This window comes from Ailuropoda melanoleuca, chromosome 15 (genome assembly GCF_002007445.2).
Source record: "Ailuropoda melanoleuca isolate Jingjing chromosome 15, ASM200744v2, whole genome shotgun sequence".
Classification (NCBI taxonomy): domain Eukaryota; kingdom Metazoa; phylum Chordata; class Mammalia; order Carnivora; family Ursidae; genus Ailuropoda; species Ailuropoda melanoleuca.
The window spans coordinates 87,964,692-87,984,342 of record NC_048232.1 but is presented as its reverse complement, the minus strand read 5'-3'; the positions used below and the strand labels follow the sequence as shown (position 1 = coordinate 87,984,342).

At 51.8% G+C, this 19,651-nt stretch overlaps 1 protein-coding gene across 2 annotated transcripts; it reads right to left on the bottom strand.

Annotated features, from left to right (window-relative positions):
• Positions 1-117: 117 nt before the first annotated feature.
• On the bottom strand, positions 118-18,575 carry GTSE1 (G2 and S-phase expressed 1). 2 transcript variants are annotated; one of them, XM_011229409.3, is made up of 12 exons: positions 18,422-18,575; positions 17,999-18,107; positions 14,064-14,121; positions 13,352-13,961; positions 10,924-11,094; positions 10,151-10,277; positions 8,113-8,493; positions 5,174-5,246; positions 3,045-3,284; positions 1,730-1,934; positions 1,056-1,268; positions 118-575 (listed from the first exon to the last, which is right to left on the bottom strand). In XM_011229409.3, exons 2-12 carry the CDS (start codon positions 18,018-18,020, stop codon positions 492-494), a joined length of 2,184 nt encoding a protein of 727 aa, XP_011227711.2. In that variant the 5' UTR covers positions 18,021-18,107; positions 18,422-18,575; the 3' UTR covers positions 118-491. The 2 variants fall into 2 exon arrangements, with proteins under 2 accessions (XP_011227711.2, XP_034499441.1); XM_034643550.1 differs by having other exon boundaries at positions 1,065-1,268.
• Between the last annotated feature and the right edge of the window lie 1,076 nt (positions 18,576-19,651).

The following is a 19,651-nucleotide window of genomic DNA, read 5'->3' as shown; positions in this document are numbered from 1 at the left end:
TGACAAATAAATAAAACCTTTAAAAAAAAATAAAGTTTGGATAACCTAAATTTGATAGTAATAAAAATAGTTATGCATGTTTGAAAATCAAGAGAACCTTAAAAGCCAAGCTGTGTTTTAATAATTTTCATTTATTTTACAATTTAATTTAAATCTAGAATATTTTACTTTTCATACAAACTTAATTTTAAAAAACAGTCACTTGCTATTTTACATACAGAAGACTCAAAACGAAAGCCTTCATCTGGAGCGACTGCAACTCCATGCTCCAGCCCGGTGCTCGGGGCAGCGCAGAGGGGAGCTACGGGGCAGCAGTGACCTCGGGAGCCCCAAAACCCCCAGTCCTGCAGCACCCCCTCTGGGCATGGGACCTTTCCTGAGGGTTAGTTTTTCCCCCAACACAACTCCTGTGATTATATCTAAGGGTTGAAATCCACCTTAGGACTGACAGTTCTTTTAGAAAGACTAAAACACAGAGGACTGTATTCTCCTCAGAACTTGAGAAGTGGAGAATCCACGTTTTCCTTGTCAGCCTCGGGACTCAGCTGGATCAGAGGAGAAGCCAAGTCTATCAGCTGCAAGAGAGAAGCAACGGGAGGTGAGCAGCGTGGCCACAGTGCCCCTCGCAGCCCATCAGCTCCCTACAGACCCGGCTGCCCTCGAACACTCTCTGCCGTGGCTCAGTGCCACGAACCGCTCGGGAAACCTGGCTCAGGCATGCTGACGTTCAACTGTCACGTCTAAGAAGCTGGAAGGAGGAAATGTCACGTGGCACTCTGAGTTCCCTTGTCACACAATGGGCACTGGGGGACCTGGAGTGGCAGCGATGTGACACCCTGCCCTCAGAGAGCCCCGGGCTTCCCAGGCAGGATCCCATAGCAGGACTGGGTAAATTCTAAGCTCATGCCACCAATGGAGTGTGCCCTGAGCCATGTCACTTTAGAAACCTCACTGACCACGCTCAGGGGCACCGTGAGGCACCCTGGGATGAGGAACAAACCAAGAACGGGGGCCACGCAAGGTGAGGCCACCGTGGAGCCTCTGCTGCCTCTCACCTGCCCCACCTCCTGTGCAGCCTTGGACGCAGTGCTTCTCTTCACGTCCGGAGTGTTTACCAGCAGGTCGATCAGAGGTCTACTCTCAGACCCCACAGCCACGCGTGCTTCTGGACTATTGCAAAAGTCAATGAGAGGGACGTCGATGAGGGCCATGCTTTCCGCTTTCGGAGTGATGGCAAGTTGATCCAGTTTGATATCCACGAGAATAGCCTAGATGAGAACACAAGACTTAAAGGCAAGTCTCGTATCCTTTTGTCGCCCCGTGTTGAGGAAACAGGAAACCCAGGCAAGCATGGGCCTTCAGGGGGAGAGCTGGCTGTGTGCACGGCCCGAGTTCTCTCCTCTCTGGTCGCCCCCCGCGCTGCCCCCACCCCCATCCACCTCCCTCTGACCAACAGCCCACACTGTAGCTCCCAGCAACCCTCCCACTGCTGCCCTGCTTCCCCCTTCCCGTCCTCTGAGCCCTCGCCCTCTCTGGTCAAGCATAGGGGGAGGGGTGTGGCTTCTGCCCCTGCTAGAGGCTGGAGGTCCTCACTCCCTCTCTGGCACGGCTGCCACTGGAGGGCCCAGGGACGACGGATCAAGTCCTGGAGAGTGACTCTGGAGACCACCGTGCTGAGTCAGCCCGCGGCGTCCGGGGCAGATTCCGTTCATCCGGGCAACACAAGTACCTCACTAGCAGGTGTATCTCCAGGCGGCGGGGCTGCGTCCAGCTCTACTTCTGTGCTGATACCTCTTGAAAAAGCCAAGTCACTCTTTTCTGGAGAAAAGTGAAGTGCCTGCGGCACGGCCGACGGAGGGGAAAAAGGCCCGTCAGGCGACGAGTCCTCGCGCCTAGAGGCAGCCTTGCTGTTGCCCCCCCTCGTGGGTGCAGCTCTGCCAGACAGAAAAACAGAAAATCTTAGGAGGGCTTTCTGTGTGTGTTAGCTTGTTGGGCTGGTTCTTGTTCTGGGGGAGGCGTGTCGTGTGGGACAGCGCACCCTGGCCTTCGTTGCAGCTCCGTCCGTGAGCTCTGCCCATGAGCGAGGCCCCTTCCCACCTTAAGCTTCCTTGTAAATAAAAATAAAAAAAGATGGAATGGTCTCTGAGGTCCTTTCAGCTCTAACAGTTTGCCAGCCTGCTGTCAACACGGGCCTGTTTTACTCCCCTTTCCTGGGGAATCTCGTAAGCGGACAAATACTCCACAATTGGCAGCAAGGAGAGAAATGCTCTGAAGAAAATCAAGCAGGAAAATGGAAGAGAGTGACCGGGTGGGGAGGTGGGGCTTTCTGGAAAGGCCCTGAGTTGGCCCTTGAACTTGGACTTCAATTATGGAGGGGCACAGCATTCCGGCGGAGAGGATGCGGGATGGGCCTATCTGCCACGCGGTGAGCGGGCATCATGGTGGAGCGAAGTGATGGGGTGAGGGGGAGAGGAGATGGGAGAGGGGGAGAGGAGATGGGAGAGGGGGAGAGGAGATGGGAGAGGGGGAGAGGAGATGGGAGAGGCGGGTAGAGCAGATGCCTTTGCGAATTCAGAGTCTGTTTCTCAGGAAGCCTGAGTGTGGTCACCCCTGACCAAGACCCTAGCAGCCGGACCACGGGACTCTCCCGGGGACCCAGTCGCAAAGACCACACCAGACCCCAGAGCTCTGGATGTGAGTGCACCTTACTGAGCCCTGTGTCCAAGGGGTCCTCCCAATGAGAGGCTGCGGCCCACAGAGACGCGGGATCAGGGCAGACACTCTCCCTCCTTGCCCAGCCCAGCAGCCCAACCAGGACAGGACGCTCAGTGGGGACTATGATGGTGGAACGAGCAGGTGCTCTCCCTTGCTTCAGAGGGCCACTGACAGGCTCCTGTGGCCGTCAGTGAGCAGACGTGATGAACCTCGGCCTGGCTGGTTCCCGACAAGTGATTCAGCCACCAGACCAGGCAGCCTTTCCAGTGCAAGAATCACGTGGGGTCTTAGGAATCTCAGACAAACTTACTGCAGCCTTTACCTCTTACCTCACTGAAGACTTTTCCCGGGGCTCCGAAGAAAGCCGCCGAGCAGACACATACAGGGGTGAAGCCAGAGCTCTGGGCATAGTTTTAGGGGTCACAAATGGAAGGCCAGAGAGCCGACGGCTGGCAGGTGTGGGCAGGGCTGACACGTGCTTAGTACTCATGGGGGTCCTAGTACTGCTTACAAGACTCTGTGGGGCCGCCACTGATGAGCGTCTAGCAGGAGTGCTATGGACAATCACCCTAGAAAAACAAAATTGGAGTCTTCAGCAGACATGACCAAAAAAAAAAAAAAAAATCCATTCCACCAATATGCCAACACAGTAAAAAGTCCTATGATTTCAACATAAAAGATTAAAGCCCGCGAAGCCTATTGGAGGTCTGTTGTGGGAAGGAAGGGCTGCCCCCAGCCCCCTGGGAGGCCCTGGTGTGGGTTTCTGGTTCCTCAATGAGTGGCCTCTCCACCCTTCTAGCAGGTTCTGACCAAACGTGATGGCACCGTCTGGGTGGTGCTGTGCAGACGCATTGCGTGGGAGGTTCAGAGGACATCGGAAAGTCACCTTCTGATGGGGTAGATATTTCCAGAAGGAAATGCAGACCCACAGTGGAGCCTGGCCTGGGCTCACGAGCGTGTCCACTCATTCCCAGTGGTAAGGGCACCTGAATCACATGTGAGCACACATGACTAAATCAGGGCAGCTGCTAATTTCTCTCACATCCCTCCTTCCAACCTTGGCAACGCATGTGGCTTCGACGGCCAGTGAATCCCGCCCATCTGTGTGGAGCCAGCTGCTATCTTTAAATAAACAAGTCAAGGCTGTCCTCCCAACGTGCCGCCCCCAGGAGAGCCACGGATGACACACCAATAGTCAAGGACAATCTTTACGTGCTTCCAAAAGAGTCTGAAAACAAACTTGAATTAACATTAACTGCAAAACTGAATCATTCCAGCGGCACCGGCAGGAGGGTGAGGCGCTCTCAAGTCAAGAAGCCGCTGTCTGCAGAGTTCTGGAACCACTGCCTTACTCCCTCTACTGCTGAACTCCAGCGAGAACAGATAAAAATGCAAACAAATATGGTCTTCAGAGGAACCCTGGGAGGCAGGAACTACTGTCCTGTTGCACGGGTGGAGCACGGAGGCACAGTGGTAAAGTGAGGCAGGCTGCAGCCATCTGGGTAGGGGTGTGATGGGAAAGACTCTCAGCACTGCTAACGCTGTAAGGGGAAGCGTGGGTCCAACCCAAGGAGCACCTCCCAAGTTCACAGTCAAGTAAATGAAAGTCCAGGGTCATGGAAAGATTCGCAGACGGCACAGGCCAGTCTGTCCAGAGCCAGCATTAGAGCCCCTGCTCCGGTGTCTGAGTCATAGCTTGTCTTACCACCCTGTCCCACACCTCCCCACCCTACCCCACCCCACCCCGCCCATGTGCAAAGCAGCACTCCCATCCTGGCTGCATGCAGGCCCCAGAAACACTGCTCCCCTGGGGGAGCGTCCTCACTGCTGCCCCCACGAGCGGTGGATGTGCGCAGAGTGGAGCAGAGCTGGGACAGGAAGCCCAGAGAGCCGAGCCGTCGCCCTCTGACCCCAGTAGGTGGCAGTAAAGGGTGGCAGGGGGAGGACAGTCACCAGCCTAGGCCTCACGTGCGTGTGTGCACGCGTGTGTGCGCGTGTTCTTACTGTCCGCAGTGTCTGCTGTGCTGGGTGCGCACCGTCCCCACTGCACAGCTGAGGAAATGAGGTCAGGAATGTCCAGGAACTTGCACTAGGTCACAGGCCAGGGACGGCGGAGCTGGGATTCAAAACCAAGTCTGACCAACAACACCACACCAGTTTTTCACCCGTGGCACAAATGAGAGCCTCCTTTTACCACTTGTGGGGGTAGACGTTTCCGCCACCAGGTCAGGCCTGAGAGTCGGCACGTTACACCACAGGCCGCAAGTCTGTTGACTATCGAGAGGTGGATGGCAATGACGCTTGCCCTTGGGAGCCCAGGTCGCACCCCGACAGACCGGGGCTCAGGCCACGTGGGGCCAGGCTGTGGGGCCACCACACACATGCTTGAGATGCTCTGAGAGGCGGCCAGTTTCCTTCTCAGAGTGACCTAAAATCACAGGACGCAGTGATTCCTCACCTCCCCGCCGACGTGCAGGACTGTGGCCTCTGTGCCCGACAGGACTTCGGCGTTGCGCTGTCTGGGGGCTCACCTGGGACAGGAGAGAAGCGTGTGCAGTCAGTCACACGTGGAGAAGTGATAACCCCACCATCTGGGGCTCTTCACCAGGGGCAACTCTCCTCAAACACTGAAAGCTCCACCGTGGGGCCCTGTTCACATTGTCCCCGTGTCCCCTCGACAATGACAGCTAGTGTCATGACCACACGTGCTCGCAGCCAGAGGGGGCACGCTGCCATCGTCGCAGAGTGGGGTGTTCTGAGTAGTGTGGTGGCTCCCCGCAGACTCGCCAGCCCCGACTTTATGGGAACAGTCTGACCCAGGGCAAATGAGGAGAGGAGCTCGTGAGACAGCCGTGTCCCTGACACTGTGAGGAAAGGAGAAGCAGATTCCAGAAGAGCTGCGGGTGCTTTAAGGGCACAGAACGGGCACCAGACAGTAGCAGCCAATAGGCAGCAGAATTGGTACAAGTCCCGTGGCGTCTGCAGCTCGACAAGACCAGCAGACAAATGTCGTTGGAGGAAAGGCTGCCAGAGGCATGCCACGGCTTTGAGCATCTGGCAAGAAAGGAAGCAAACACTGCTGAACACAGTCCGCGCACCCTGTGCCGTGGGACACCCCTGAAGAACCCGTCTCTGCGAACCCACGGAGCTGTCTGCTGGAACCTACACTTTATCTCCAGATGTGGCTTTTCCCTCGGGATCCCAACTCACACATTCAGCAGCCTGCTCAACACCGCCCACGGGAGCCCCGCGGCACCTCCAACTCGACAGGTCCAACCTGGGCCCGGGGGCTCTGCCCCAGGCCTGCTCTTCCTCGAGCCCTCCCCTGATGGTGGCAGCACCTGGGTGGCCTGCGGAGGTCCCTGTCCACGCTGCCGCATGCTCCCCCACCACGAGCTCTAGTCCACATCACGGCAGGGCTTCTGCAGGGCTCTCCCAGCTTCCATGCTTGACCACAAGGGCCTGCTCGTCCCTCAGGGGAGGGATCTACCGAAGGCCTGAAGCCCTGTCCCGTAGCGCCTCCCGCACTGAGAATTACTCCGAACCATTCCTTGGTCACAAGGCGCTACATGAGCCGGCCTCCGGCTGCCTCTCGGCCCTCACCTCTCACCTTGTTCACTAACTTGGCCGAGGTTGCTAGTGTTTGGTCAATAGCCACTCTCCTCTCAGTAAGAAACGTTGGCGAGGCGGAAGACAACATGTCTCAGCATCCCTGGCAGGCGAGTAGGTCACATGACTGAGGCCTGAGCCATGGGACAGAGGTGGAAGTGGCACATACAAGTTACGGTAAGATCCTTGCTCCTCCTCGCCTACCCCACCTTCACTGCCGGCAGGTGGGAAGGCTGGCGCGGAAGCAGCTGTACTGGAGCACGAGGAAGAGGAACTAATCATGGCAGAACAAGACAGAGGAGGCCTGGGTCCTCCAAAGGAGGCTTCTGGCCATAAAGGCCACCTGTGCCGGCCGGCGGTGCTGGAAACTTTGAACGGCTGCCTTTTTGGAAAGCACATCCACTTGGCAGAGGCTACAACTACCATGCCCCTTGAGTCTGCTCTGTACAACGTTCACATTATACACATTTCTTAGGTCAATTTACCTCGACCAAACACCCACCATGTAGGTGCAGGCGGGGAGAGGCCATGCCAGGCCGGCAGTCTTACTGATCGGAGCAGGCTGGGGGGCAGACCTAGACAGGTGGGAGCTACAGAGGAAGAGCTTGAGAAACGGGGAGGGAGTCCGAGACCCCGGCTGCGCAGGAAACAGCAGCACGTGTGCAGCGTGAGACTCTGAAAGGCCAAGATGAAGACGGCCACCGGAACAACTGCTACCACTTGCACAGGGCTGGGGGACCGCCATGTCCATCTGGCCAGATGGGCACACAGCACGTTCGGCAGGGACTCCACCAGACCACGTGTTTGTAGCAGGGCTGCCCGGTCCCGAGGGTAAACGGCTACTCAAGACCTGCCCCATCAAAGCTTAAAAAGAATCCTCAAAAGGATCAAGTTGACCCACAATTAAATGCCTTCCAGGGCAAAATTCAGCTCCTTAAAGCAGGACAACGAAACCCAGATATTCAAAAATTCTGAACGTACACCGTCTAACAGATGATCAACAATTATTAAACATGAGAAGAAACAGGAAAATGTGACCATCACCAGAAAAAAACTTAGCCGCTAGAAATGGACCCCAACATGACAGGAAAAATGGCATTAGAAGAAATAGAGTTTAAAACAACCGTCATAAATATGTTCAAGATTTTAAACAAACACTGTTAGGACAAAGATGGGGAAACTATAATATCAGAAACAGAAAATTAACTGGATGGGCTTAACCGCAGATTAAACACACAGCCAAGAAAGATGTGAATGTGAAGACATGACCTTGAAACGTCCAAACTGAAATACAAGAAAAGGTGAGGAAACCCACAGCCTCCAAGACCGACAAGACCACATCAAGAGGTCTGTAATACTTGTAACTAGAGTCCCAGGAAATGACAGGAAGCAAGAAAAAAGATCTGAAGAGAGAACAGCTAAGTTTTTTCCCCCAGAATTAATGCAAATATCAACCCACAGATCAAAGCGGCTCAGGAATCCCCAAGAAGGATGAACCCAAAGAAAGCCACCTCGAAATTCCTAATAAAATGCTGAAAAGAAAAAGAAAAATTTCTGGCAGCAGCACAGGAACAGTAATGGGACAGAGAGGAGTGACTGTGAGACAAGAATGCCATTGAGTTCTCGTCCAAACTGGCGCAAGCTGGAAGATGCTAGAACAACACCTTCAAAGAGCTTTAAGGAAAGAGAAAGCCAAAACACCAGCATCACCACAACAAACACTTTTTGAAAACCTTATGTAGAATCTGTTCAATATTTTAAAAACGAGAAAAATGACCCACTCCTTACCAGTAGCAAACTTGGGGATCTTAAATTGACTTGTAGGGGTGGGCACAGCCCGAGTCCTGCAGAGTAGGGAGGAGTCACGCCTTCTCGCATTCCAGGCTGCATTCAACTGACAGGGCTGTGACCAGGTGGAGCCGGAGCTCAGCCCCGGGCCTCCCCGTTCTGGCGTCGGGGCTCGGGCGAGAACCCCTGGGGTGGGCGCCTTGGCCGGCTCCGCCATCACCTCGGCCGTCGCGGCCCATCTGCTCTGCCCACAGGAGGTACCCGCAGGGCCTGCCTGCACAGTCTGCCACGGTGTGGCAGGTCCCGTCCTGCCTGACGGGCTGCTGTTCGACAGAGGCGGGGAACTGCCTGCAGAAATGCTTGCGGGTTCACTGGATCTAGCTGGAAGAGGAGACACGAAACCTGGTTATCACTTAAGCTCATGTTATTTTTAAATTATGAAGTTACTTACTTAACAAACACCTAAAAAGTTTTCAAGTGAAGAAAATCATTTATTTTGATCACGATGATGTCCATATGATAAAACATAGGACCAGGGAGCAACATTCTGCATGCCCGTCAGGTAATGTCCTCAAACACAGGACAAGCTTGGTTGCTCTTGGCTTAGCTGAGTGTGTTCTAAGGTACGAATTCTAGACACATTACCAAGATGCATATAAGTATACGTAAATTTAAGCTCTCCCGTCTTCTCTGATTTTGTCAACAGCACACATTGACCCTGGCTGAGTGGCCACAAGCGGACAGTGTAGTGACGTGCCCCACCCCTCTGGTCAGGGAGGTGGGGAGGGGACAGGGAGAGAAGGCGCAGTCATAACTGGTTGGTTCCTTCAAATCCCAAGGAGGTGGGGTCATAGCAACCACGGGCACTATCGAAAACAGAAAGCTAAACCCAGGTGGAAAGTACTCAGGTGCCAATATGCCCCACACAGATGTCAGTCTGGGAAGACGCCTACAGAAGAACTTGGAGAGAGAGGCTGATACCAGAGCTCCTACGACACAGCGTGCACAGCCTCAACAGCGCTCTTCCCCCAAGCTGTCCCATCTGACCTGGCCAGCCCCGACCGCGCACAGCGCAGAAGGACACACACACACACACACACACACACACACACACACACTGTCAGGCCCTCTCAACGTCCATCTCGCACCTTTACAAGAGGTAGGACTGCAGCAATCCTCAGGACAAACGGTGCTGAGGCCCTGCACATGGCAGCCACACAGACCTCACCGCCCCTCATCTGACAGAAGCCCCTTTCCCCGATCACGGGCCATGCACCACAGAGGCCGGGGTGGGCCCGTTGCGCACCCCTTCTAAAGCCCATGACAGCACGGCAGGGGAGGCACCGTCCTGCCATCCGTCCAGTTACAGAAACAACTTCAGCTCTTCGCCACCACCGGGCAGTCGGGACTCCAAATCACATCAGTCTGATTCCAGAGTTGAACGCCTGTCACATTTTGTGAACAAGATCCACATTCGTCTATAAAGCAAATAGCAGAGGACTAGAGGGGTGAGCCCTGAAGGGACTGGAAGGCCTTTCCCCCAGCACACTAGGGCTTCTTTCCTTCACCACTAGATGGTGCCCTCGGCTCGCTAAGATGACAACGTACCCTGAATTTCATTGGGTTTGAGTGTGGGGATTTAAATAAACGCCCAGTTTACAAGGTTCATATGCCCTAAATTATCTGGAACAGTCCTATTTTTAAAACCTGTGTCTGATTACACGTCCATAGGCTGGTCTCCACGTCCTTGTGCATTCGTAGGCTCCTGGAGCATACACCAGTTCTGGCCCTGCGTGGGCCACCCTAAACTAAACCCCCCTGCCTGAGAGCGCCTCTCCTCACAGGAAGGGGAGCACCGGGAGGGCAGGGACCCCGCCTGACACAATGGCCCCTGCCCCACGCCACAGCAAATCCTCCAGAACCTTCTGCGGAGTCTAAGTGGTTCTGTGGAAACGGTCTCAGAGGGACAGATAGCACGCTGGGCCTGGCCTCGCTAGGCATGGGTGGGTCTGGGCGCCGAGATCCCCACTGGCCTTACCCCTGCCGGCTGCTGGAGAAGCACATGGGCTAGAAATCACAGCTGAAACGGATCCCGAGGAAGAGGACTTTCTTGAAAGACCACCAGCATAACCAGCTGGTTTCAACAGGGTTTTCTTCAGCCCCAACTGAAACAAAATTTTATAAAAAACAAACACAAAAACAGGAGTCATCAAACAGTTCATTATCTACCCATTACTTTTTAATGCAAAAATAGGGTTTTCAAATAATTGCTAATAATTTAATAACGGTCATCTTGAATGTAAAGGAAAAGGCCAAGCAGTACTGCTCACGTGTACTCTTCAAAGCCTTGCATGAGAAACACCTGGGACCTTGCTGAAATGCAGATTTCTAGGCTCCAAGCCCCGCCCACAGAGTCCAGAGCGGTAGGGCCCAGCTTCTGGCAATCTTAACAAGTACTTCAGCGGCTCTTACGCACAGCTCAGTTTAACCACAACGCCAGGAAAGAAATGGCAGCGCTGTGGCGGTTGTCTCCATGCCTGTGAGCTGCGGTGTCAAAGCACTGACATCCCATCTCGTCTGTGAGGGAAGCAGGGAGCGGCCCAGACACCCAGATGCCAACCTCCCCCAGTCCCCGGAGCCGCCACTGCATGTCAGGCTGTGCACTCTGCCTTTCATCAGGCTGCCTCACACCAATCCCATTTTCAACCTTCCTAAACTTGATTTTAGTCAAAGGCACATTACACGTATAGAGAGCTGCCCCCTTATTCACTTTGCTCACAGCCACACCCGCCCACAGCCTGGCAGACCCACCTTGTTTGGAACTGGGAGGGATCGCTTGCCTTGGACCAAGCGGCTTCCACCAGCTGGCAAGCTAGTGAGCTCCCGGGTGGCGCTGGATTTGTCAGGGGGCATGTCCCTGTGGGATTCCTTCTCACTGAAGACTTTCATATTGGAAGGACTGGCTGGTATCCTTTTCATAGGCTGAAAATTTTAAGATGAAATGTGAGAACGGTCTGGTCTTTAACAATGTACAGAAACACCAAGGCTTCCACTCAGAGCGACCGCAGGCCCCATCTCTGTTCCCCATGCCGCATACGCTCCTCCTTTCATCAACTAGATTGAAGTGAACAGAGCAGCTCACTTCCTGCACCAAATCACCACAGACAAAAACGATGATGGCATTTGCTTCCTCATTAAAAACAATACTAAGACAGATCGTTAACAGGAGAGACAGCCTCTAAAGCTATTCCTCAATCAGGATTCTTATTTAAGGATGTGATAATGAGGAAACTGGTTCTAGCAACAAAAATTTTAAAATGCTGTATGGGGGCACCTGGGTGGCACAGCGGTTAAGCGTCTGCCTTCAGCTCAGGGCGTGATCCCGGTGTTATGGGATCGAGCCCCACATCAGGCTCCTCCGCTGTGAGCCTGGCTTCTTCCTCTCCCACTCCCCCTGCTTGTGTTCCCTCTCTCGCTGGCTGTCTCTATGTCTGTCAAATAAATAAATAAATAATCTTTAAAAATAAAATAAAATAAAATGCTGTATGGAAAGGAATCCCTCATTAAAAGGTCACTCGTTCTAGCAGAGACGCTGCTCGGTTGTAATAAATCTTCTTGGAAGACTACTGGCAGCCGTTTTTCTCTGCACAGCAGAGTCAAACAAAGAATACGCTTCTGACAACAGATACAAGGGCACTCACGACTAACCCATGCTTATATATAAACACCCCCATAATGAGGCCCGCTATTCAGAAGCAGTAGCAGCTCATAGAGTCACAGCACTGAAACAATAACTTTCTTTTTCCTTGACAGCATTTTTAAATTGCGATATGCCTCACGTAACATAAAACGCACCATTTGAAAGTGTACGTGCCGGTGATTTTTAGCACATCCAGTGTTGTGCAACCGGCATCAACCCAAGAACATTCTTGTTGTCCCTGAAGGAAACTGCTAGGCATTAGCAGTCACTTCCCACCCCTGTCAACCTCCCCCCCAGACAGCCACTAACCTACTCCCCTCTCTACAATTTGCCTATCGTGGTCCCTTCCTATAAATGGGAGCGTACAAAATGTGACCTTTCGTGTCTGGTTGCCTCCACTAAGCATGTTTTCAAGGGTCATCCCTGTTATACCGTGTTATACTATGTACTAATACTGCATTTCTTTATTGCCCGAGTCCACCTGTAACCCCTACCTGGGTCCACATACTCCACATAAGACCCATGTCACTCATTCTACGCGCATCACTTTTAGAAATTTACATCCCAGTGGTCTCCAGCAAAGGGAGTTTGTATGATTAATGGAACAGCCCCGGCTATTTAGGGGAAGAGACAGCCAGCATGCCTCCTGTCCAGGCTTCAGTGTGGCAGACAAGCTTTGAGCTCGGAGCAGCTCTGGGTTCTGAAGGCAGGGAGTCATGCGGTTCGTGAGATATGCTTATAGAGGGAAAAGGACCTCTTACACCCTTGCTGGGTGGTTTGCACTGACCCAGACCTGCTCAGACTCCACAAAGCACCATTCCTGCACAACTGGCTCAGAGAGCGGAGGCCTGGGGCCCGGGTTAGCAGTGGAGCTGAGAAAGGGCACACGGCAGGCTCCAACCTGCTGCCTCTCCTCAAATCAGGAACTTCCTCCCCTGAGCAGAGACACGTCAGCAAAGCCTGGAAGCAGACACCCTCTGACACCTTCCCCTACCCGAGGGCCCTGCCCTGCAAACTTCCAGGAGCCCCAGTGCACCAGAGCTGGCTAGCCGTACCCCAAAGGCCTGCCTGTCCACTGCCACTTCCCAGGACAGCTCATCTGTTTAATTCCCGGGAGGAAAGAAACCTAAACAAATTCACAGCTAAGGAAGACGCCTAGTGGCTGTTCCAGGAGGGGAATTTTTGGAAGTTGCTTGTTAATGCACATGAAATCCCTAATAAGTAGAAAATCCAGTGTTGTAACAAAGCAAAAGGAAAAACTTCGAATGGCATTTAGCAGGAGGTGTTTTTAAGTCATCACAAGAGAAAGGTGGCCCTGCCCCCGTCCATATCCACCCCAAACCCAGCTCTCCATGCTGTTCCTACTCTTCTCGGACCTTCTTCTTCCCATGCTTCCTATGCTTCCGAGCCCTAAGCACAGCTACATTTCCAAGTTTCTCCCCGTCACGGTTTCCATCAAGGCCATAAACCAAATGGGCTAAAATGCAAGGGGAGCACCCAGCTCTGCAGACAGAAGTTCTGGTATGTGCATGTGTCTACCTGCTCAGTGGCCACATGAATGTTTTTCCCTCTCACAGAAGAAGCTCGGGGCCGCACCAGTTTGCTGATGACCTTCCTCTGAGTCCCTGCCTGGTTTGGAGGGTGAGCACTACTTGGTTCCACTGGCAAAGAAGAGCGGGGTGAGTGTGGCGGTCCCTGTGTCTGGGCAGGAGGGCTTGGGAGGGCCATGCCCGAGGGGGTCTGGGTTCCCAGAAGTGGTGGGCCCCTCAAGGGGCTGTCTGACAGGTAATAGGTCTCCCTCTTAAGTGACTTGGGGCTTTTCTTCATTTCATTTTCTTTCTCAAATAGGCTTATTTTTAATTTTGATTCCTGTATAAATCTTTCCATGCCCTGGCTCCAAAGATCTTCAGCTGTGACATCTCGGGCTGCCTTGGTTTTGCTCTTGCTTTCTATCTGTAAGGCCAATAAGTGAGCTTCTTTATACACTTCCACAAATTTTTCCCCAGTGAGAGGACTCCAGGTGAAGTGACTTTCCGAGGCTGGCAAAAGAGGTTCTTCGGGAATGTGATGATTTAATTCCAAGCTGGCAGCGACGCATCTTTCTTTATGCCCAACAGGTCCAAAGAAGACTTCGTCATCTTCATTTGCACTATTTTAAATAAAAGGATTATTAATGACAATGGCATTTAAATGAAAGACTTTACTGAATGTGGTTAAACCCAAGGCAAGGGAAGAAAAGTCATCTGTTTACCTTGAAGAAGACAATGAAAGATCGAAGTCAAATTTTTCATCAGCCAAGAGAAGAATGTCTGGGGGGAAAAGTCCAGCATTATTTGAGGGTTGGGTCTAACAAAGAGAAAACATTACCAGTCTCTACATCTATAAAAACAATGACAAAATTTCACTCCCCAAAGTGTACCTTATCATTATTTTAACAGTCACATTATCATAGAGAGCTCTAGATTACCAAATTTTTTTTTGTTTTCTTTTTAAAATAGTATCAGCAATTCTGTGTTTGCTAAGCTGACCCAAAAGTCCAAGTCCTTATCTTTAAGATATAATATAAATTCATTCACCAAGTCATTCAACAAGTTTTTCAAAGCTAGTAAGTCATCTTCAGGTATAGACCATTTTCAAAAGACCACCTGCTTCAGGTCCCCCAGAATTAAATACCTTGCTTACAAACTACAGAATACCTACTCTTCTTTCAAAAACAAATTCGTATTATTCAAATGCACCACTGGGACTCCATTCGTATTTGCTGAGGACCATCTCTTCTTAGAGCCCACCATGAAATCCCAGATGAAAGTGCACTTTGTACCCCCATCCACACTTTCACCATAGTTCCTTCACCAGCCCCGCCTGTAAGCCTGACTCCCTCTAAGGAACCTCAGGCTCCAGGTCAGTGGGTCCTGGGGCAATGCTCCCTCCCCTAGCTCCCACGCCCCATCCACCCCCATTCCTCCAAATATGGGAGGAGGGGCTCCCTGAACCACCTAGACCTGACCTCTGTCACTGCGCTGCCTTGCTGTTCTGTAATGTCCCTTTACTCTTCTGGGGCCCCAACTAGATTGTAAGCTCCTCCAAGCCAGAAAATGTCTAACGCTTTCACAAATTCCCTTATGTCCAGCTAAGGGCCTGAACACTTGGCAAATAATTATCGAAATGCGCTGAGTGGATATTTCCATACTGTCAAGTTTATACAGCACTTTTGCAAATCAAATCTTATTTGATCCTAAAAACAATGGAACATGCTTATTAAAATTAGAAAAATTTAAAATATACTAATATCCTAATTAGGTCCTAATTAGTCGCTTCAATTATTCTTAATTACCCAATCAAGGAAAAGGTAGAAAGCACAAATGCACAAATGAAATAAAGAGAAATAACCACAGGGAGGAAATTAAAAGATTCATAAGCTAATCTGCTCAATTCCATGCACATAACCCTAAGAATTTGGCTGAAATGCACAATTTTCTAGAAAACACTATTTTTTGTATTTAAATTACTTAAGTGGACTTATTTATAAAACTGACTCCAGAAGAGAGAGAAAAAATCTTAATAGTTCAATTATCACAAAATAACTGCACTAATTTATTTATTCAAGAGCTATTGCCATCAAAGGAGCACAAGTCCCAGGCAGTTTCACAGGATAGTTCTGTCAAGTCTTTCAAGAATGTATCATTCCAAAATTATTCAGACTGCTCCACAGGATAGAAAACAGAAACCTTTCAACTCACGTCTATGAAGCAAGCATAACCATACCCGACCCTCCAGAGTTAGCTCAATAAGGAGAGCTCCAGACGGGGCTCGTAACATGTAAACCCTAAACCGGAAATTAGGTGACAGAATCCACCGACACATTAAAAAAAGAAGAATATATCATGACTAGGTGAAGTTTGCTTCAGGACTTCAGGGCTGTAGGATGGTTTAATTTTACACAATCCAGTAACATGACTGTTAACATTACTAGATCTAAAAGGAAAGTCCTACATCATGTCCATCTATGCTAATAAGACATACGAAAAAATGGAACACACCTTGTTGACCTTAAAAGCTCTTTATAAAAAGTAACAGATACATAATAAATACACTTGACCATACAAGGAAAGTATCTATCTCCAGCCAAAAGCCAAAGTTAGGTTTAATGGGATATTACCGGAGGCATTCATTCTAAAGTTAGGAGGAGCAAATACACTTTATCAGCACAGGCTAACTTATGCTGAAGTAACAAAAAAGCCCCAAATCTCTAGCAGTGTATTTCTCACTCAAACTCTACATCTGCTGAGGCCTGGGCCCTGCTCCACGTCCTCCTCACTGCAGAACACAGGCAGAGAGCCTGGTCTCTGTGCTAAACAAAGGGGAAAGAGCAGATTCCATACTAATTCTTAAAGACCTAGAAGTGACACGTATCACAGCATTCCCATTTCACTGGCCACCTTTCAAGTCACTTGAGCGGAATCCAACTTCGAGTGGGCAGACAAGTACAATTCTACCATGTACCCAGGAAGGGGGAAAAAAAAAGTAGAAAGGAGGGAAAAAAAATAATGGAACCACTGATAAAGAGCACCCAAACTAACACCTATATGAAAATTAACTCACAAACCAGCATGAGGCTTAATGGAAATCTAAAGAGGAAATTCCATGAAAGCCAGGCACATGACCATGATGTCACAACAAGCTTGGGTACTGTTCTGGGTACACTGACCAATACAATCAGACAAGGGAAAGAATCTGGACGTAAAAGTATCACGGTGCACAAATGTTGTGATTACAGACACAAGGAAATCAAATGAATACTATTACAAGTAATGAAAGAGTAAAAGCAGGTGCCTGAGAATAAAATTATCACACAGTAATCAGCGGCATTCATATCTACAAAGAACAGTTCGATGATATGATGGAAGAAAAGACCTCATTATAGTAGCAGCAAAAAACACCACATACCTGTGAATAAATCTAACAAGAAATATGCAAGACAGACATAAAAAAAAACTTAGTAAAAAGTAGCACATCAAATGAAAGGGGGGAAACAGTATATTCAAAAGGGAAAATACACAGAAAAGGAACAAGAAGGGGTGCCTGTATGGCTTAGTGGGTTGAGCGACTGACTCTTGATTTCGGCTCAGTCGTGATCTCAGGGTTGTGAGCTCTGGGGAAAGACTGTGCTTTAGACAAAAATGTGGGCAGCACTACAAAGCAGATGAGGTTTAAAGCCATGGGAATGTCTGAGAGTCCCTGGGGTGTGGGGGGACACAAAAAGACCCCAGACCAAGTCCTGGGGAAGATTAGCTTCAGAAGACAACAGAGGAAGAGGAGCCTGTAAAGAGATGGGTAAACCAGCCAGAGAGGTGGAAGGATTCGTATTTGCGTCAACGATGAGCAAGAACGCATGGACAGCAGGCACAAAGTGAGGCTCTGAAGGGGGTGGTGACAGAAGGGATGAAGTCCTCAAGAGCAACCAGTGCAGATCCTGCATGCCCATGGAAGGGACTGGTAACTGAAAGCGAGGATATAACAGAAAGGAGAAAGGCGTGCAGCAGCAAATACCTTTTTCTAGATACAACAAAGAAGTGATGAAACTGGCAAAGTCCCTAGGACCGTTTTAGCAGAACGGAAGTGCCAAGGATCAAGGATACCCAGTCCACCGGCCTCACGAGGATGTTGTGAGGAGCAAAGGATACAAGGATGTCAATATGCTTTAGGAGAAAAATAAGAGGGTATGATCCTTCACTCATCTCCTGAGGCTGTACTCTCACCCTGTCGCTCAAGCCAGACCGGGACAGGACAAGACCGGAAAGTCACGAAGATTCTAAACAAACCTTAGCAAGCAGAAACCAGCAATGAACACAAACAGGAAACATCAAATTCGATCCCACTAGTATCTGAGTGCCTACGAAGTGCCAGGCAGTGCTCTTGGCACTGGGTATACATAGCAAGTCGGACTGGAAAGAATCCCTGCTATGATGGACATCTGAAGCTGGGGGGAATGGGAGGCAGAAAACCGAAAACTAAAGAAGCTAGATGGATGCAAACACCTTGAAGACAGGGACCATGAGCCTCACGGGCACAGAGCACAGGGCGGGCGCTGAATTAACACGAGACTAAGTTCTCACAGCAGCATTAACGCGACCTACATCTTCACCGAGCTCCCTGAACTACGGCGCTGCCCCGACAAGGACGTACCATCCTCCTTGGGGACATCCATCTCTGCTTCTCCTGGCTGGCTGGCTGGCTGGCTGAAGGCGCGTCGCCGGTGTGTCCTCCTTCCACGGCGAGGGCTGTCAGGGAGTCACTGCGGGGAGGACGGGGCCAGCAGGTGAGCAGATGTCGGGGCCCACGCCCCCCGCTCCACCACTCCCCCCTCCCCGGTGAAGGCCGGTGCCGGTGTGCGCCGCTGCAGCCCCGACCGGAGCAGAGAGAGCGGGCGGCCGCGGCCAGGTCAGGGAGGGGAATGGCGGCCGGAGGCCACGGGAGGCGCAGCCGAGACCCTCTGCGCCTCACTCCCCGGGGCCGCGCGCCCCCAAGACGGGAGCTCCGGGGGCCTGATCAGGACTATACTCCGCGGCCGAGCACAACGGAATTCCCAGCTCTGGGGGCAGCCCTTACCGAAAGCGCGAGGGGACCCCGCCCGAGCCACCGCCTCCTTCACCCGAGCGACGGCGACACCCGGCGGCCCCGCCCCGGCCTGGGATTTAAACGCGGCGCGACAGGCGCGTCTCGGGCCGACGATTGGCCAGTTTGAAGGCGCTCCGCAACGCCGCCGCGCCCGGTGCATCCTGGGGGCTGGGGGCGGAGCCGCCAGGAGGAGGAGCTCAGCGCGCGTGCGCACTGCGTCCGCGCGCAGGCGGGCAGAGCGAGGCGAGTTTCTGCGTGGCTCCCGTGGTGGGTCCGCAGAGCGCTGTAGTGTGTCCCCGCAGGCTTGGCCTGAGGGTAGCTGCGCGTGCCAAGGGACGTGGTTACGATCCCAGCTTTTTATCTGTAAATGCGGAGGCTTCATTTCCTAGCGTAGGGTGTTGATGGGAAGACCAAACGAAATAGGTGCACCTGTCTGCTTTGTAAAGCAGTACGCACCGGGTGCTGATACAGTAAGAAGACCCGGACCCTGCCCGGACCAGCGCACAGGGTGACGCCGGTTTGTGCCCTTGCAGCAGGAGAAGCTGAGGGGTGGCGGAGGACAGTAATGAGGATTTGAGCATGACCGGAGGTGGGGCAGAAGCCTGCCCTGGGCTTTAGAGCCGCTGCGGAGCTGGATTTGTTCTGAGGGCAAGAGGGGGGAGGGGGCGGATGGATGCACAGGATCTCGTGGCCAGGTGATGGGGTCTGCACGGGAGAATGCACACGTTGGAGCAAGATTCCTGATCTGAGCGACAGGGAGGACGGACTAGTGAATAGGTCAATCACCGGCAGCTTGAGACTGACCTCACTTGAGCCTTGGACTGTGAACCAGCCACCCTCATGGCCTGGAGGGTGAAATGAGGGACTCCGTTCAGGACACAGTGTCATGAAGCCCTTGCTCTAGGTATCTGGGACTGGTGGTTGTAGGAGGATGCGGGAAGGAGGAGCTTGGGATACCCCATAGGGTGTTGTCTGGGACGGTCTGAAGTCCGGAGGGAGAGCATCATTTTCAGGGATGATAACGAGCTATTTATTTGGGGGCAGGTTGGGTAGAGAGCTGTCTGGGGGGCAGTCATCCTGAGCCCAGGACCTACACCAAGAAGTCTTCTAGGCTGGCTGGCATCTGGATTCCTGTGTCTCTGGTTTCACACCATCCACACCAGTCACCCTATGTTGCTGTGATCCCTCTCCACTTCTGATCCTGAGTCCAGCTCCCCATGA

Excerpts from the sequence above, each read along its gene's own strand:
- GTSE1 (XM_011229409.3), bottom strand. The coding sequence starts at position 18,020 with ATGGATGTCCCCAAGGAGGATG. Across the intron at positions 14,122-17,998 it reads GGATGTCCCCAAGGAGGATG|ACATTCTTCTCTTGGCTGAT; the intron begins GTACGTCCTTGT and ends TTTTCCCCCCAG. Across the intron at positions 576-1,055 it reads CTGCACAGGAGGTGGGGCAG|CTGATAGACTTGGCTTCTCC; the intron begins GTGAGAGGCAGC and ends TCTCTCTTGCAG.